At 50.4% G+C, this 18,831-nt stretch overlaps 1 protein-coding gene across 1 annotated transcript in view; it reads left to right on the forward strand.

Moving 5' to 3' along the window:
• The first annotated feature begins 448 nt into the window (after positions 1–448).
• Positions 449–18,831, forward strand: part of SLC7A5 (solute carrier family 7 member 5) — a 53,298-nt gene continuing 34,915 nt past the window's right edge. The window contains exon 1 of the mRNA XM_084812809.1: positions 449–1,167. Within this exon, the coding sequence (XP_084668935.1) occupies positions 642–1,167 (526 nt within the window). The 5' untranslated portion in view covers positions 449–641. The remainder of the gene's footprint in view (positions 1,168–18,831) is intronic.

Consider the following 18,831-nt stretch of genomic DNA (forward strand, 5'->3'; position numbering starts at 1 on the left):
CCACGTGCGGCAAGCGCGCCCCGCGGGCCTCGCGCTCGGCGCGCGGGGGCACCTTCGCCAACGGGAGCAGCGCGCGGGCCTCAGCGCGGCGGCCGGGCGCCGGTGGCCAGCCGCCCTCGCGCCGGAGGTGCCCAGGCAGCCCACGGAGCCCCCTCCTCGCCCGGGCCAGCGCGGGCTGCGGCCCCCGCAGCTCGGGCGCAGCGTCTCCAAAGCACGCGGCGGCCGCCTCCGCTCTCGGCCTGGCCCTGCGGCGCCCATCCGCGCGCGGGCGGCCGAGGCGCACGGAGCGCGCCGCGCCCGGCGGCTCCCGCGGCGGACGGAGGCCCCCCCGCGCCCCTCGCCGGGCGAGCACGTGCCGGGGCGGGGCCGGGGCGCGCCTCTGCCCCGGTGTCCCCCCGCGCGCAGCAGGGCCGGCGCATAAAAGGCGGCGGCGAGGAGGGCGCCGGCTGCCAGCGAGCCAGCGAGCGAGCGCGCGCGCGCGCCGGGCAGCCCGCGAGCGACAGCCGAGGCCGGCGGGCGCCGCGCGTCCTGCTCGTGCGGCGGGCGCGAGCGAGCGAGCGAGCGAGCGGCGGGCGGGGGGGCTCGCGCGCCGCCTCCCCTCGCGCCGGGCGCCATCTCGCCGCTCCGCGGGCGGCGTGGCCATGTCGGGCGGCGGCGTGAAGAAGCGCGGCTCGGCCGCCTCGCCGGGGCCGGAGGAGGGGAAGAGGATGCTGGGCGGCGCGGCGGGCGACGGGCCGGCGGCGGCGCGCGAGGGCGGCGTGGCGCTGAAGCGCAGCATCACGCTGCTGAACGGCGTGGCCATCATCGTGGGCACCATCATCGGCTCGGGCATCTTCGTGACGCCGACGGGCGTGCTGAAGGAGGCCGGCTCGCCGGGGCTGGCGCTGGTGGTGTGGGCGGCCTGCGGCGTCTTCTCCATCGTGGGCGCGCTGTGCTACGCCGAGCTGGGCACCACCATCTCCAAGTCGGGCGGCGACTACGCCTACGTGCTGGAGGTGTACGGCGCGCTGCCCGCCTTCCTCAAGCTCTGGGTCGAGCTGCTCATCATCCGGCCCTCGTCGCAGTACATCGTGGCCTTCGTCTTCGCCACCTACCTGCTCAAGCCGCTCTTCCCCGCCTGCCCGGTGCCGCTCGACGCCGCCAAGCTCGTCGCCTGCCTCTGCGTCCGTGAGTAGCCCGCGGGGCGAGCGGGGAGGGGGCTGCGCCCGCCCGCCCCCGGGGGGCCCCGCCGGGCCGCTGGACTCGCCCGGCGCGTGGAGGAGCCGCGGCGCACGCGGCCGGGGCTGTGCTCCGCCCGGAGAGGAGAGTGAGAGCCGTGCCGGGGCGCCCGCGGCCCCGAAAGTCGCCTCCCCGGTCGCGGGGGCCGTGGAGAGCCGAAGGCGCTCTGCGCACGCTCAGAGGCACCCCAGTCGAGAGGGTCTCTTCTCCGTGCGGCTGGTGGCCGAGCGCCCTCTCCGGGGGCGCGGGGAGGGGGCCTTCTCTGCGTTGTGGCGCTCAGCTCCGCAGCCTGTTGTCGTCCGCAAGCGTCCGCCCTGAGCATGTGCAGAGTGCCGTTCCGCCCCGTCCCCCGCGAAAAAAGCCGCAGTGGAGAAGAGAGGGTGTTATGGGGGAAGCCAGCCCGCGCTTCTCCGCACCTCTCCCGGCCGGGATGTTGCGGGCGGGGCGGGGCGGGGCGGGGGCGGGTCTTCTGGAAGGGGGGGGTCTTTGGGGAAGAGGCCAAGTAGAAGCGACCTGGGCTGAAGGAGGCCAGAGAAGAGGGCCTGTTGGGCGCCATAGTGGTGGTGAGAGGTGGTGATAGCTTCTGGTTTATTGGCTTAGTTGGGCCTTCCCCAACCTGTCAGCCTTCAGGTGTGTTGGACTACAACTCCCATCCCCTGGCTAGGGGTGATGGGGGTTGTAGTCCAACACACCCGGAGGCTGACAGGTTGGGAACGACTGGTTTAGTTTGTTTGCTGTTTATATCCTGCCTTTCTGTTGAAATAAGAACCGAAGCGGCTTGTGACAAAAAGAAAATGATACAACAAGAAACGAGGGAGCGGTAGGTAGATCGCAGAAGGGAGAACTGTAGCAGCGAGGCTGTCAGCAGTGCAGCGGCCTGCATAGAGCCCGGCTCCTGCTGCAGCAGTCCCTGGTGTCAGTCACAGGTCCTGCCATGAGGGAAGCTCTGTTGCTCCAGTGGTCTGACCCCTGGAGAGCTGGAATGACGGGGTTCACTGGGGCCGGGAGCATCAGTCGAGTGTATTACAGGTATTTATCCTAGAGCAACTGGAGGAAGAAGGTAAATTATGTCTCAAGTTAAAGGGAATGTTTCCCACTCTAGGGAGCCGGAATATCTTGTTTCTGTCCCACATGGTAAATGGAAAAGATGTACCTTTTCGCTAGTCAGGATAGGGATAAAGTGCTCTGGAAGGGCCATCCACAAATGCAGTTTTCGCCATCCACAAATGCAGTTTTCCTCCATCTTGTGTGAATACATTCCCAGTTCCGTACAACCCTGAAGAACAGGTTTCCTTGCTGTAACGTACAGCATCCTTTCCCAGCCTGCTGCCGCACAATGTTTTGGACTGCATCTTCCAGCATTCCTGACCGTTGGCCATGCTGGCTGAGGCTGATGGATATTGTAGTCTATGACACCTGGGGGGGAATCAGGTGAGGAAGGCTGATATGCGAGTTTGCGTGTGTATGCGTGCGTTTACTTCTAATCCAGCAACTCTACCCTTGTCTTTTATCAGTCTTCAAGCAATTTGCTCAGTTTTTCTATTTCTGCTGTCTTCCCCACCGCCTTCCAGCGCAGCAAGTGTGTGGTTGTGATAGGCAAATGAGGGTGTTGACCTAAAGAGCTGAAACGAATGTTTCAGTGGGGTTGTGTCTGCTTTGAATTTAAGTACTATGACTTAACCACGTTTGTGGATCGAGTTGTATTTCTCAGTACCTGTCTTCCCCCCACCCCCTTGTCTTTAGTGAATGAGATGTTGCTGGCTTACGTTCCTGTTTTCATTTCAGCTCATGAAGGGCTTTTCAGCAGTGACCCAACAGATGCAGGCCGCCCCATTGACTATTCTTCCAGCTTAATTCCACGCATAGATAGCCCAGGACAAATGGTGTTCCGCGTGGGCATCTGTGATGGCTGTTGGTAATGCTTCATCATCTCCTTGCCCGCACCACCAGTGATGCTTAACTCTCTCGTATACCTGCAGTAACCTCCTTCCCCGGTTCGTTTTGCCTAACATAGACCTAGTGCCTGTGCATAGAGGGCCTGTGCCTGTTACTTTTGCGCTCTGTACCACACTTGCGCTCTGCTGTTGGCACTAGACAAGCATTTATTTATTACTTCTATATGAAATGTATTATCCGCTTATCATTCAAAAATAATCCCAAAGCAACCAATAAAACACAATAAAATCATACAGCGTTGACCAAACAAAAAACAAAGAGCCCAATTAAATGGAGAAAAGTAACGCAAATAAATGACAGTTTACATGATGCAGCAAAACAAATTCGAACAGAACAGATCGAATCTGGGTGAACCGATAGGTCTTTCGTTGATGCTCAAACCTCAGAAGACCATGTATGAGAGGGGAGGGAGTTCCGCGGTCATGGTGCCCGTATCGAGAGCACCCTCGGGTTGGCGCGTATTGAACTCCGGGCAAATGCGGCACCATCAGGAGCATTTGAGCACTCGTCGTCAGATGCTCTTGATGCTCACACTGATGTCTAGGGCGGCCGGGGCTCACTCAGTGTAGTCTAGCCAAAACTCTAGAGTCTATGGGGTCCCCTTTTCATCCTAAATCGGGGCAGTTTCCACCTACCTTACCTTGTGATCACAAGTTGATCTCTTTTCCTTCCCTGTAAAGTTTACAGGGATATTTTGGATTTCTTTTGCGTGAGCGCACGCATCAGCTTTTCAGATTTTCTTAATGCTTATTGAATATTGTTTTACAGCAAGAATTTTCAGAACAGGGAGGGGAAGCTGTCTTAAACCAGGTTATTTGTTCATCTAGCCCAGTATTGACTGGCTTTCTGTCACCTGCTAACCTGATCCTTTCAACTAGGGATGCCATGATTGAACCCAGGACCTTCTGCATGCAAAGCAGGGGCTCTCCTGTTAGCTTGGTCCTGCCCCAGTAAATATTACCGGCTCCCCCCATCAAGTGCCATACAGGGGACTGAAATTGTAATCTGGGGGCCTTTTGCAGTGGGTCAGCTGTGTCTGTGGCCAGCATGGGCATAGTCCAGCACATCTGGAGAGGACCAGGCTGGGAAATGAGAGCACTGTCACCAAACCAGCTTGTCTGGAAATGGCATACCCGGCTTCGTATTGTGCAACGTTTGGGCTGCGGACTCTCGGCATCTGCCTGGATTATCTCATGTAGCAGCAGTAAACAGGTTCACAATGTAGACTCTAGCTGCAGTTATGTCTTAACCTCCTTCTCCTCTCAGATACTTAGTACTTGTCAAATGAAAATGTGTTTTTCCTAGCTTTCCTGGGCCATACGTCTGGGGTTGTCAGAATGAGCCATGTCAAAGAAAAGAACGTGGGGAGGGAAAAACAGCTGGGCCTGGATGGGGCTGTATTAACATTTTGTTCTGAAGCAGTGTGGGGTGGGGCTGAGGGAATAAGAGCAGTTCAGTTTCATGGGTTGGTGTGAGGTGGAGGATCACTGCTTGAAAAATAGCTAGTTTTTCTTTTCAGAATTTATTTTTATCCCATCTGTCCTCCAAAAAGCTGAAAGGGAAGCATATATGGTCCTCTCCCCCCTTCAGTTTTATCATCCCAACAATCCTGGGAAGTGGAGCAAAACCCAAGAGTCACGGTAGGTTAGTGCTGTTCTTAGGGCCAACTGAAATGTCACCAAAGTGATTGCCCACTGTGGCTTCGGGGCGGGGGGGCAGTTTAGTGGACCAACATAGCACCTGCAATAGGATGAGGCTATTTAATTATTTAAAGCATTTTTATCCCGCTCCTCAGCCAAAAAGACTCCAAGAGTGGCTTACGTATAGCCATAGGGATTATACAGATTACATATACGGATTATGTATTATCCATAAAACCAGACATTCCCTGCCTGCAGGCTTGCAGTCTAAAAAGAACGACACACAAGGAAAAAGGGATGGGGAGGGAAGAGGCTGGAGTGGCAGCTGGTGCTGACCATTGAGGGAGGAGCTGTAACCCCAATTGATGTGATGTGGTACTGTGACCTCAGTTGTTACGATGCTTTTAAGTTTCACATCATGATTGGGCCGGATTCAGTTCTCCCACTTAAGACAAGAAGTAAATGCAACATGAACTTCGGAATAAATTTATAATTAGCAATATAAATGAACAGAGTTAAATATTTACAAATGGAAGGCAAACAAATAACTCATACACATAGTTTAACATATAGAAATGTGCAAAATATAGGAATGAAGTTTAAAGTACCTCCCGAGAGGGTTGTTGTTCAGTCGTGTCTGACTCTTTGTGACCCCATGGACTATAGCACGTCGTGCCTTCCTGTCCTCCGCTCTCTCCCGCAGTGTGCTCAAGTTCATATTCATTGCATCGGTGATGCTATCTAGCCATCTCATCCTCTGCCGTCCCCTTCTCCTTTTGCCTTCAATCTTTCCCAGCATCGGGGTCTTTTCCAGGGAGTTTTCTCTTCGCATTAGGTGGCCAAAATATTTGAGCTTCAGCTTCAGTATCTGCCCTTCCAATGAGCACTCAGGGTTGATTTCCTTTAGGATTGACTGATTTGACCTCCTTGCAGTCCAGGGGAATCGTAAGAGTCTTCTCCAGCATCACAGTTCGAAAGCATCAATTCTTCGGCGCTCAGCCTTCCTTATAGTCCAGCTCTCACAGCCATACATTACTACTGGGAAAACCATAGCTTTGATTAGATGGACCTTTGTCGGCAAGGTGATGTCTCTGCTTCTGACTATGCTGTTGAGGTTTGCCATAGCTTTCCTCCCAAGGAGCAAGCGTCTTTTAATTTCATGGCTACAGCCACCATCTGCGGTGATCTTGGAGCCCAAGAAAGTAAAATCTATCACTGCTTCCATTTCTTCCCCTTCTATATGCCAGGAAGTGATGGGGCCAGATGCCATGATCTTCGTTTTTTTAATGTTGAGTTTCAAGCCAGCTTTTGCACTCTCCTCTTTCACCCTCAACAAGAGGCTCTTTAGATCCTCTTCGCTTTCTGCCATTAGGGTGGTATCGTCTGTGTATCTGAGGTTGTTGATATTTCTCCCGGCAATCTTAATTCCAACCTGTGATTCATCCAGCCCGGCGTTTCTCATGATGTACTCTGCATATAAGTTAAATAAGCAGGGCGACAATATACAGCCTTGTCGTACTCCTTTCCTTTTCCCCGAAGGGGACAAAACCATAAATGATAAATCCACAAATGAAGGATTCCACAAGGTTATGGTAATACTGTAATTCACAAGTTATTGTAACCAGCTGGTTTTCTCCTCCAAAACTTTCAGCTCAGTCAGTTTCACCATCTGACACCAAGATTTCATGTTTACATTCCTCACCCCACTCAGATAGAATGTTTGCAGACAAGCCTTGCATGCATGCTTCCCCCAGATTAGAATTTGCAGTTCTTGCAAACCTGTAAATTGGAACAAACATTACATATTTATTCAACTTGCGCAACTCTACAGTTTCAGTGGCTCTTTCCACTGGTTTCTGTTGCCTGAATCTGCGAATGAGTGGTGTAGGCAGTAGAGGTGTAGTAAATTTTGAAGTGCAAGGGCTCCTCATGACAGGCTCCGTAGCCCCGACCCCAAGTCCAGCACTGCAGGCTGCTGTGTTGCCGATCCGTTTGAGCAACCCAGTTCTAGGAATTTTCATCTCCACCCGGAGCAGGTGTCTTGTAAAGCTAATGGGTCTGAATTGCCCATTCCAGACCAAGCCACCCCAAAATAATTTGCATTACAAGAGGGAGCAATGCATTATTGGAGGGCCAGTGTGGTGCAGTGGTTAAGAGTGTTGGACTGGAACTTGGGAGACCCGAGTTAAAGTCCCCACTCTGCCGTGAAGCTTACTGGGTGACTTTGGGCCAGTCATGGACTCTCAGCCTAACCTCCCTCACAGGGTTGTTGTGAGGATAAAATGGAGAGGAGGAGAACCTTGTAAGATGCTTTGGGCTCCTTGCAAGAGGAGTGGAGACTCCACTGTATCAGTTGCTGTAATGAATCAAGGTACTGTCTGGATAGGTCACTTGTTATATGTTAGATGTTGCACGGGTTTAATAGTTCTGATAACTCTAATATTTTTTTCTGGCACTGGTTCAGGAGAAGGGCTCAGGATCATTAGTAATCAGAGTAATATCGCTCACTTCACTTTCAGATCTCTCACCCAAAAGATTTACAGCTGCATTAGAAGTCATGGCTTCCGTGGTATCTAATAGTTCACTCTCAGAAATCTGCTCTGAACCCTGGAACTCAGTTTTGAAACTTGGACAGTTGTCATCTATAACAATGGTGTAAGGATTGCAACAACCATTGATTTAAGTTATATTCAACCTTTCTGCCAAAACTGGTGCTTAAGGCAGCTAGCCATAATATGTAGATTAAAAACAAAATTGTAATTAAAATGTAACAAACAAATTAAAAATGTAACAGTAAAATAAACAGCACCCAAACAATTAACCCCCCCCCCCCAACATGCCAAAACCCTGCCTGAATAAAACATCTTTGCCTGCTGGGGGAAGGACAACAGAGAGGGGGCCAACCTAGCCTCCCTCAGCAGTGAGTTCCAGAGCCTGGGAGCAACCACCAAGAAGGCCTTCTCATGTCCCCACCAAACAAACCCCCAGTGGCAGTTGAGACCGAGAGAAGGGCCTCACCCGAATATTGTAAAACCTGGGCAGGCTCATATGGGAGAAGGTGGCCTTTCAGGGAGCCTGGTCCCAGGCCGCATAGGGCATTATAGGTCATAACCAGCACTTTGAATTCTGCTGAGACTTAACTGGTAGCCAGTTAAGCTGCTGCAACAGGGGAGTCATGTGCTCCCTGTAACTGGCCCAGTCAACCGTCTGGCCGCAGCATTCCGGACCAGCTGAAGTTTCTGAACAGTTTTCAAAGGCAGCCCCATGTAGAGCATGTTACAATAGTCCAAATGGGATGCAACTAAGGCATGTGTGACTGTGGCCAGATCAGATGTCTCTAGGAACGGGCGCAGTTGGCACACCAGCCTCAGCTGTGCAAATGCATCCAGATTCAGGGCTGAGTCCAAGACTATACCCAGACTGCAAGCCTGAGTCTTCCGGGGGAGTGTAACCCCATCCAGTACAGGTTAAAGCCCTGTTCCCTGATCTTCCTTTCGACTAACCAGGAGCACTTCTATCTTGTCTAGATTAAGCTTCAGTTTGTTTGCCCTCATCCACTCCATTACTGACATCGGACACTGATTTAGAACTAGAAGAGCTTCCTTCAGGCTTGATGGAAATCGAGTTGATGTTATCAGTGTGCTGGTGGCATCAAAACCCAAAGCTCTGGAGAAACCTCTCCTGCTGGTTTCATGTATATGTTAAACAGCATGTGGGACAAGATGGAACCCTGAGGGATGCCATGGGCCAGCGGCCACAGCGTTGACCAGGCGGTCCTCAGCACCATGTTCTGACATCGCTTCCCCAAGAAGGATAGAGCCACTGTAGAACAGTGCTTCCTAGCCCCACCCCAGAGAGACGCCTCAGAAGGATACCACAGTCAGTGGTATCAGAAGCCGCTGAGAGCAGGACCTAAAGGGCCACAGTTCCCCTGTCCAGTTCTTGGGGCGTAGACCATCCACCAAGGCAACGAAACAAGTCTGAAGCCAGACTGAAATGTATCTAGGTAATCTGCTTCATCCAGAAACCCCTGGAGCTGAGAAGCCATCACGTGCTCCAGCGCCTTGCCTAAGAATTGTATGGTGGAGATCAGCTGGAAATTACCCGATGTGATGGGGTTCAGGGAGGGTTTTTTGAGCAAAGGTCTTACCACCGCCATCTCTAAGCAAAACAGAATCACGCTTTGCTGTAAAGAGGCGTTCACCGCTACCCTTGCCCATAGGAAGTGTTTTGAATGCTTGAAAGTGCTTTGCCAACATTAAGTATCATTTTTCTCATGATTTGGGGTGCATTGGAGTAAGTGCTGGAGGCTGATGCACCCCCTCTTTTTATAGTGACGGAACAGGAACAGGATGCTGATTCTGCTGTCTTCCAGCCTCTGCTCTCTTGCTGATGGGTCAGGCAGAGTGTGTACTCCTGTCCCACACTAGGAGCTAGCAATAGTTTTAGGGGAACAGTTTGAGTTATAATTTCTTTGCTGAAGGCCAGTTTTTGGGGAGCGTGAAGAACATGGATCATTTCAGAGTGGTGCTGCTATTGCTGCTTTTAAGTTTATTCCCCCAAGACTGCTGTTTACAGGGTTTTTTTTCCCCTTTCGGGGCTTTTGAATTAAATCTTTCTATAAGTTGCACTTTTGTTTGGGAAGATTATTGTACCCTACTGTGGATCACCCCTTCATGGATCACTGCCTTGTTGTGGCGAAGGGGCTTGCGTAACTCAGCGAAGCCATAAGCTATGCCGTGCAGGGCCACCCAAGACGGACAGGTCATGGCAGAGAGTTCTGACAAAATGTGGTCCACTGGAGAAGGAAATGGCAACCCACTCCAGTATTCCTGCCAAGAAAACCCCATGGAACATATCACAAGGCTAAAAGAGATGATGCCGGAAGATGAGCCCCTCAGGTCGGAAGGTGTCCAAAATACTACTGGGGAAGAGCAATTTCCAAGTAGCGCCAGAAAGAGTGAAGCGGCTGGGCCAAAGCCGAAAGGACACTCAGCTGTGGATGTGTCTGGTGGTGAAAAGAAAGTCCGATGCTGTAAAGAACAATATTGTTTAGGAACCTGGAATGTAAGATCAATGAATCAAGGTAAACTGGAGGTGGTCAAATATGAGATGGCAAGATTGAACATCGACATCACTGGAAAAGACCCAGACGCTGGGAAAAACGGAAGGCAAAAGGAGAAGGGGACGACAGAGGACAAGATGGCGAGATAGCATCACCGACGCAATGAATATGAACTTGAGCACACTCTGGGAGAGAGCGGAGGACAGGAAGGCCTGGCATGCTATGGTCCATGGGGTCACGAAGAGTCGGACACGACTGAACAACAACAACAACTGTGGATCAACATTTTTCCCTTAGCTAATTGGTGCTTTTGATGCATTTCTTCATTCTCCCTTTCCCGTTGACATACCTACTCAAGTGAACCGGGAAACTTCTTATGTGGCTCAAAGGGATTATTTCGACCTCCCATTACCTGTTCCTAGACTTCACAGTTTTGAGGTTAGCGATCCAAGGCTCTTTCTTACCTTCAAGCACTTTAGAAGAAGAGGTGCTGAACCAGGACATTAATGCCTGGAACCGAAACTTGGAAATAAATCCCGATTATGTTAAGGGTGGCTTTCTTCCACATAAGCATGCTTAGGATCACCACCTCATACCAAAAGCATGCATATAAAGGCAAACAAAATACTCCTCCTGGCTGCAGGAATAACGGTTACCTGTTCTTTATGTATGGGCCCCCCCAAAAAACAACTCTTTTTTGCCACTATCACCAGCCCCTGGACTGCTAATGAACACGGGCCATGATCCACTTGGGAAATCATCCTTCGTCTCAACATGGGTTTACGAAGAAAACACTGTTTTGAAATTGAAGCCCTGTCAGTTTCAGCAGGGCTTGCTCAGGAAAACTGGTGGATTGTGTCTGTGGATCAGATCCCATTTTATTTTATTTATTACATTTGTATACTGGCCAATAGACAAAGCTCTCTGGGCGGTTCACAGAACAAAACTTTAAATCATAAAATGCAAACCTAGTCAAACGTAATAGCAAATGCCTAAGTTAAAACAGAATGAAACTGACGTGTGTGGTTTTTTTTTAAAAAAAGCAGGGTAAATGCCAGCAGCAGTGCGAAGATCTAAAAACAAGCTACCGTGATATTTTTAACAACTGAAGGATTGAAAGGGGAAATGGCCAGCACCTTTGTCATGGTTCTCACAGGTCAGGCATGCCGAAGCAGGTGTAAAGCGTGCCGTGGCGGTTGGGAGTGGTGGGGAGAGAAATGTGCGTTACACATGGCCATCTGAAGGGGGTTCCTGTAAAGTCATTAACTCCAGAGTCTAAACCAGTGGAGGCTGGAGGCTCCGATGTCAGTGGGGCGCTGACCCATTTGCGTCTGTCCCAAATGGTGCCTGGACGTCTGTGTCCCTACTGGTCACAGTAAAATACCTAGAAAGGGCGACCTAGAGAGCACCAGCCCTGCTTCTCCGTATCTCCCCAGGAAAAGCAGTCGTGATTAAAAGTGTGCCATTCAGAAATGGTATGACACTTGTGGGCTTGGCGGTCTGCACCAAGGATGTTGGATAGCTCCTTTCGAGTTCTGACCCATTCGGACTGAAACCCGGAGCAGGTTCATTGCCCTTCTGACCCCGGAGCCACTAGCCTCCACCGGTCTAACATGACCAGGTTGTGCTGCTGCTCGAGCGGTGTGGGGCTGGGGATGCTGCTTTCTCATGACCGCAACCATTTTAACTCCCAGCGCTGCTGCAGAGCAGGCACGGACTTCAGGCCAGCTGGACTGGCAAGATGTGACACGAAAGGGAGAGGAGAGGCCTGTGCGTGGAGGGGGGGGGCGGGGAGTTGTGTTGCCGGGCAGCCCCACGTGGTCCCATATTGCTGCTGGATTATCGCAGCAATCAATAGGAGACCATTGTATGGTTGCTCAGCAACTCCACATGTGACTTCCGCACAATTTTACCCTCTTTCCAGTCCGGGGCTCGCATAGATTCCCCCCCCCTCCCTGTGGTTTGGCTGGCTAATTATAATGGCGGCTGACTGGGAAAATGGCCTGATCTTGGGCCGGCATAGAGGTGGGATGTTTACCAGTGTTTTTAGGGCCAGCCAATGGCTTTCCTTGGGCCAGATTCTGCCTGCGGGCCAGTAGTGGCTGACCCAGCACTAATGTCCCATCGCCGGGGTATGGGAGGGAGAGGAGAATCAGCAAAATAGCTTTTGAACTGGAGCTTCAGAAGCGTTTCGATCTTCGTTCCAGTACTTGGGCTGCTCTTGCCTTACTTGTCAGCACCAGCTTCGTCTCATGCCGTTGCTTAATAGTGGAATTGGCTGGTGTCCAGGGCCAGACTGTGTACAGAGCAAATGGTTCCAGCCCACATTACCTTCCCAGGTGGTACCAAGTCAGCTCAGCAGCAGGAGCACCTCGGCCTTCTCTGCTTGCCGGTTGCCGTGTCGTCGAAGTGAAGCCACCTAGGTTGCTTTCCTCCAGATAGACTGCCCCTGTAGCTAACACTTCCCCAGGAAAATGGCTCTCTTGATCAGGCTGACCTGCTGCTCAGAGCCTCTCCAAACAGTTGAGAGAAATGATTTATCTCCGGAGGGGCTGCCTTGCTTGAGAAATGTTTACTTCAGCCACATAGAACTGGCTCCTTAAATTGCACCATGTCTTTTCTTCCCCGAGCTCTGATTGGGTGAGCAGAAGATGATGCATAGACCGAAGAGATTGCACTGCTTATACTTAGGAAATGGAGTAATTTTTCCAGAGCTCCCAGGAGGGGAAGTAAATACATTGGTGATGGGTCGGCTTGTATGTCCATCTTGCTAGGAACAAAACAGAAATTACATTGGAGTTGGGAAACTGCCTTAAGCCAGGCCAGATTGATTCTCCTTCTAGCATGGCATTGTCTCTGGCTGGCAGTGGCTCTCCAGGGGTTCAGGCACAGCCTTCCTCCATCATTTGTACCTGAGTCTGGCACCTTCTGCATGCCAGGCATAAGAACATAAGAAAGGCGTGCTGGATCAGACCAAGGGTCCATCTAGTCCAGCATTCTGTTCACACAGCGGCCAACCAGCTGTCAACTGGAAACCCACAAGCAGGACACGAGTGCAAAAGTGCCTTCTTGCCCATTTTCCCCAGCAACCGGTGTACATAGTCACATTGCCTTTGGTACTGGAGGTAGCATGTAGCCATCAAGGCTAGTAGCCATTGATGCCTTCTCCAGAAATTTGTCTAACCCTTTTAAAGCCATCCAACTTGCTGGCCATCACCACATCCTGTTGTAGCGAATTCCATAGTTCAACTATGTGCTGTGTGAAGAAGTCCTTTTTATCTGTCCCGAATCTCCCACCAATCAGCTTCATGGGATGGCCCCATTGGGTTCTAGTATTATGAGGGAGGGAGAAAATGTCTCCCTATCCACATTCTCCACACTGTGCATAATTTTGTACACCTCTGTCATGTCTCCCCTTGCCGTCCTTTTTCTGAGCTAAACAATCCCTGCTGTTGTAAACTTCCCACATAGGGGAGTCGCTCCAGCCCAGCGTGTGCTCTGCCACTGAGCTACGTTGCCTCCAAGAATTTTTCCTCTGCCTTTTTCGTTCTGCTGAGAGCAGCAGCTCAGCAAAATGGCAGGTTGGAGTAGCTTCCTGCATCCTTGCCCATCTGGGCTGTGAGAACTCCACCAACCTTGCTCATGTCACAAGGTGGCGAAAGGGGACCACCACAAGTGAAACACTTCAGTTGTTTGGACCAACAGGCCACGTGCCCTGACCCAGAAGCTGTTACAAAGGATGCAAGAAAGGAAAAGTTGCGGAGATCTTTCTGTGAGATTAGAGATTAGAACTACATCTGCCTTCTTGGATGGAAGCCATCTGGCAGAATCCCTTATGGGAGGAGAAGGCAACCTGGGGCCCTCCACATGTTTTGGACTACAACTCTCAGCACTGCTGACCATTGCACATTCTGGCTGGGGCTGCTGTAAAGGATTCTATCTGATGGCTTTTGTCCAAGAAGGCAGATGCATTGGCCATCTGTGGAAACGTAGCTCCATGCCATAACTACTTCTGGAATACCTCTTGATCATCTTGGCACTAGAGTACATCTCATGAAGATCTAGTACGATGTAGTGGATGTGGTTTGGATTTGATTGGGGCGGGGGGTGGGGGGCCAGGACTCAAATCTCCTTTCAGTCATGAAACTCTGTTTCATGGTGGCTTGGGTAATGTCACTCCCAGCCATATTTTATTTATTATTTATTATTAAATTTATTAATCGCCCATCTGGCTGGTCACCCAGCCACTCTGGGCGATGTACAACATACAATAAAAACAGTTTAAAACAATAAAATTCTACAATAAAAACATTTTCTAAAATACCCTAACCCACCTACTTCGCAGGGTTGCTGTGAGGATAAAGCAGGATAACCCTGAATGCCTTGGAGGAAAAGTGACACACAAATAATAATAAAAGTGTAAGGAAATCTGCCTTGGGCTGCTGTGAGCTTTGGGGATTTCCTTGTGTTTTTCTGAGTGTGCATCCATCGGTTCTTTGAAATCCCTGGGCAAGACTCCAGGAAATGCTGTGCAATGTTTGCACTGATATTATTATTACTCTTACATTTATTACATTTCTTTCCCATCTTTTTTCCTCTTGCAAGGAACCCAAGACGGCTTACATGGTGCCCTCTCCATTTTTATCCTCACAGCAGCCCTATGAGATAGGTTAGGCTGAGAGTCGGTGACTGGCCCAAAGTCACCCAGTGAGCTTCATGGCTGAGTGGGGACTAAAACCCCGATCTCCCAAGTCTCAGTTGAACACTCTAACCACTATACCACACTACCTCTCTCACATTGTGTCCTGTGTCTTATCCCCCATGCTGTTCTGTAGTGTACCCCACCCCGCAAATAGGCTCATCATCCCCTTCAGCCCTTCCCAGGCACGAAAGGCTTTTCAAGGGAGTCTGTCGCTGCCTCCCTTATGCAGGCTTGTAGCAGTTTCTCAAACAATTCCCTTTGTTTATTCCTTTTAACAGGCCCCGTTAATGTGCTTTTTATGGCTCTGCCAAGGCAAGACCTGAATTGCACCCGTAATCTCCCCTCTTTTCAAAATTCACGAGTCTTGCAGCTCAGGACTTAAATCAATATCCCGAGGTCCATAAATATTTGTGCGTTTCCAGGGGGCGGTGATTCTGCTTTGACCATATTAGGGGCTTGATCGACTTTTGAGCGGTGATCCTTCTGCGGCTTAGCTCCCTATGTCATTCGTCCTCTGATGGCATGAGGCTCCCCAGAGCCCCAAAGATTTACATCAACATACCTGTCCGCTGCAGCGTCCGTGAGCTTCTGTCCATAGGCAGTGTGAGATTTCACACTGCAAACCAGTAACCTCCCAGAGCAGTGGCTGGCAACTAGATTTACTTGCAGGCTGTTTTGGTGCCTTTGTGACCTGCCAGGAAGCCCACCATAACTCCTCCCACCCAACCTTTTGCTCCCTGAAACAGCTGGGGAGGAAGAGAGGAATGTATGAGAAGAGGGTCTCTCCAATCCTTTCAAGAATTTATTTGTGTATTCTAGTGATTGCATTTACTAAATGCCTCATAAAAGTGCCAACACAGCATAGAATACAATGTCAGGTATGAGGTAAAACCAGATTGCAGGGATTAAAATAATCAAATGCAAAAATATTAAAATGTTTTAAAAGACGTTAAGGGCGTAATCCTATGCATGTTTAGACAGAAAAGCGTCCCATGTGCCAGCCCCAAACATGCAGAGTATTACGCCCTAAAAGATTTTAAAAGTCTGAAAGGACAGGAAAGATGTAGCCTGGCACCGAAATGTTAGCAACGTGGGCACCAGGCAAGCTTCCCTTGGGAGAGAATTCCAGAGTTGGGGAGCCACCACCAAAAAAGCCCTCTCTCTTGTTGCCACCCTTTGAGCTTCAGAATGAGGGAGCACTTGAAGGAGGGCTTCTGTGGATGACTTTAAAGTATGGCAGGTATGAGACACATGCAAAGTAAGCCAAAAAAGGTGTGCGTACCTGGGGGCACTAAGTGCCCCAAGGTATAGGAACAGACTTGGTTTGGGGCCTGTCCGGTTTGGGTTGGTGGGGTTTAAATTGGAGGAAATGGTGCGGAAGAGAAAAGGTAACAATCCCCCCCCCTTGCCCAGGACCATTGACCTGATCCAACGTGGAGTCGTCCCCGTCCCCCCCCACGCACAGACACACACACCCCTCTAGCACGACCTGCTTTTTAAGGAAAGGAAATGTATTCGGCATGCTGTGAGCAGATCTCCAAAAGCTTGTCCTATGGATCTGCCTTTGGAAAGCACGGGAGGGTGCTGATGCCCCAGGGTTCGTGCGACATGTTCTGGCCTACCTTCCTCCCCGACTTATTCAAGGCTGCTTCCAATGTGGCTGGCTGCAGCTTCCTGAGGATGTGTGCACACAATTGAATTAACAGAATATTTTTATTTTAAAGAAGTATAAAAGCACACTTTCCAGCCATGTATCCCCTTTTGTTTTAATAACCAGAGGTTTAAAAGGCCCAGTTGAAGAACAAGGTCTTCTCCTGTTGCTTAAAAGATAACGGAGTCAGCAGCCAGGTGAACCCCATAGGATGGGAAGCAAACATGCGCACAGGAATTGGAACGACATTGGATCGGCAGACAGGTTAGGGGACGGGTCAGTGGTCAAGCACAGAAAAGACAACCAGGTGTAGCGCAAAACATCTGGAAGGCATCTCCCTTCAGCCTTGGCCAGCATGGCTAATAGTGATTATGGGAATTATCGTGCAGAACATCTGGAGGGCACCAGGTAGCCCACTCCTGGTTCTAGCAAATGCTTTGCATGCCGAAGGTCCCAGTTTTGACTTCCAGCATCTCCCGGCAGGGCTGGGGAAGAACCCTTACTGAATCCCCGAGAGCCCCTGCCGCTTAGTGCAAGCCAATTTAGCGCCTTCCCCAATTTAGCGCCTTCCCAGTGTGTTGAACTATGAATCCCATCACCCCCAGCCAAGGTGAAGATGATGGGAGTTGTAGTCTGACACACCCGGAGGCTGCTACTTGCAGGAGTCTGGTGTAGACAATACTGTGCTAGGTAGACCAGCGGTCTGAGTGTGCAGTGCAGTTTTCCATGTTCAAGTTGTGTCCCAGTTCCCACATAGAAGCGATTTCCACATAAGAGTTTTTCCATGTCTGAAGGAAGCCCTGAAAATGGGTGCGCTGGGCAGCTGCTGCAGGAATTTCACATCTGTGTTCAGCGTGTGGCTATTTACCATGTCCAAAAGCACCTGATGCAAACGGCGGCCTCTCAGGCTTTGGGTCCAGTTGTTTCTTGCACGTGTTTACAGCCCATGGAGCGTTTCCTTCTATCCATTCAGAATAAGAAGTATCGAGTAATGGTAGAGCGGCCCTTTTCTCGGCAAGGCCGACACGACTCATGTTACCAGAGTGAGGCTGGTGGAGCCGAGAGCCCCGCCGAAAACACAGCCTTTTCTTGCCAGCCAGGTGGCTCAGTGGATCCCCAATTCTTTGCAGAACAGGCTGGCTAAAGGGATTCAAGCTTAGAATCTCGCTCTCTCCTCCCCCCGCCCCCTAAACTCCTTGATGGTGTGAGGCAACCTGCTTCCTGGGGGATTACAGTGATTTAGAAACTAGGCCAGGAGGTGCCTCGAGTCTCAAGCGCCTTGAGACTCTCGGGGATGAAAACAAAGCAGGTGTGTTGAGAGTTGCAGAGTGAATTGGAGAGGTGCCAGGGCTCACGCCTGCTTGGAACTTGTACCTGCTCGATTGGACACCCATTCCCTCACAGGTGGGTGAAAGAGGTGTGGGTTACCTCTTCTAAGATGATCCCTGTAACACGTGCATCTTCCTTTAAAAAACAAAGCATGCACGCTACTCCTTTAGAACTTTTTTCCCCTCATATGCTAATCTTTGCAGATGTATTGGTTGACAAACTCATACAGTTGACTAAGGTTTATTTGAGCAGGTGATGGCTCTAGGTTATTATTTATATATTACTATTAGATGTTATTTATTTATTTATTTATTTTATTACTGCATTTATATTCTGCCTTTTTTCCTCTTGCAAGGAACCCAAGGCAGCTTACCTGGTCCTCCTCCTCTCCATTTTATCCTCACAACAACCGTGAGAGGTAGGTTAGCCTGGCCCAGAGTCACCCAATGATCTTCATGGCCAATTGGGGATTTAAACCTGGGTCCAATGCTCTAACCACTACACTACACTGGCTGTCATTTATGGCCCTCTTTTCTTCACAAGGAGCCCAGGGCGGATAACAACCCATATAAAACAGTACAACATATAAGCACCATTAGAAGTATAACTCTAAATTTGCAGACAGAATAAAACCACCACTAAAACGGATAAAACACGGAGCACCTCTCACCTCTTGGGCTTCCAAAACCCACAGCCTGCAAAGTCTCTCTCTACATTCATGAAGGCTAAACAAATTGTCATTTTTTTTTAAAACAGAGACAGTCAAGATTGTCAAGAAATGGCACCTGTATCCTGTGCCAGTTGTGTGGTTTTCCTCTTGTGTGCAATCGTGGCAGTTTCATATCCCTTTCTGCATCCTCCTCTTGGTGTGAGGCCTTTTGCTAAGCCCATCTGTGGCCTTGATGGAGGGTCTACCTTCATTTGGGGTCCGCACTGGGGTCCGCGTGCTGTCATTGCAGCTTTTACATTCCTCCACTTAAACTCTTTTTAAACACCTTGCTGGTATGAAGGGTCCTCTGTTTCTTTAGCCTGCTCTATGTTCACTTTGCAATGCTCATTTCCTGACTGAAGGAATTTTTCTCTTGCTTTGCCTGCTGGTTTCAGAATCCCATTGTCTCACCTCTTCTTGTATCACCGTTTCCATTCTTTTTTGGATTCTTCATTTTGGATTCTTCCTTCTGAAGCATGTGAGTCTCAGCAAAACAAGAGAGTCCTGGAAAGAGCTACAGATGTGTTAAAAAAAAATATTTGCTAACTAGCTTATTTGATC

This window comes from Heloderma suspectum, chromosome 8 (genome assembly GCF_057233095.1).
Source record: "Heloderma suspectum isolate Gila_16-S chromosome 8, 16-S_ref, whole genome shotgun sequence".
Classification (NCBI taxonomy): domain Eukaryota; kingdom Metazoa; phylum Chordata; class Lepidosauria; order Squamata; family Helodermatidae; genus Heloderma; species Heloderma suspectum.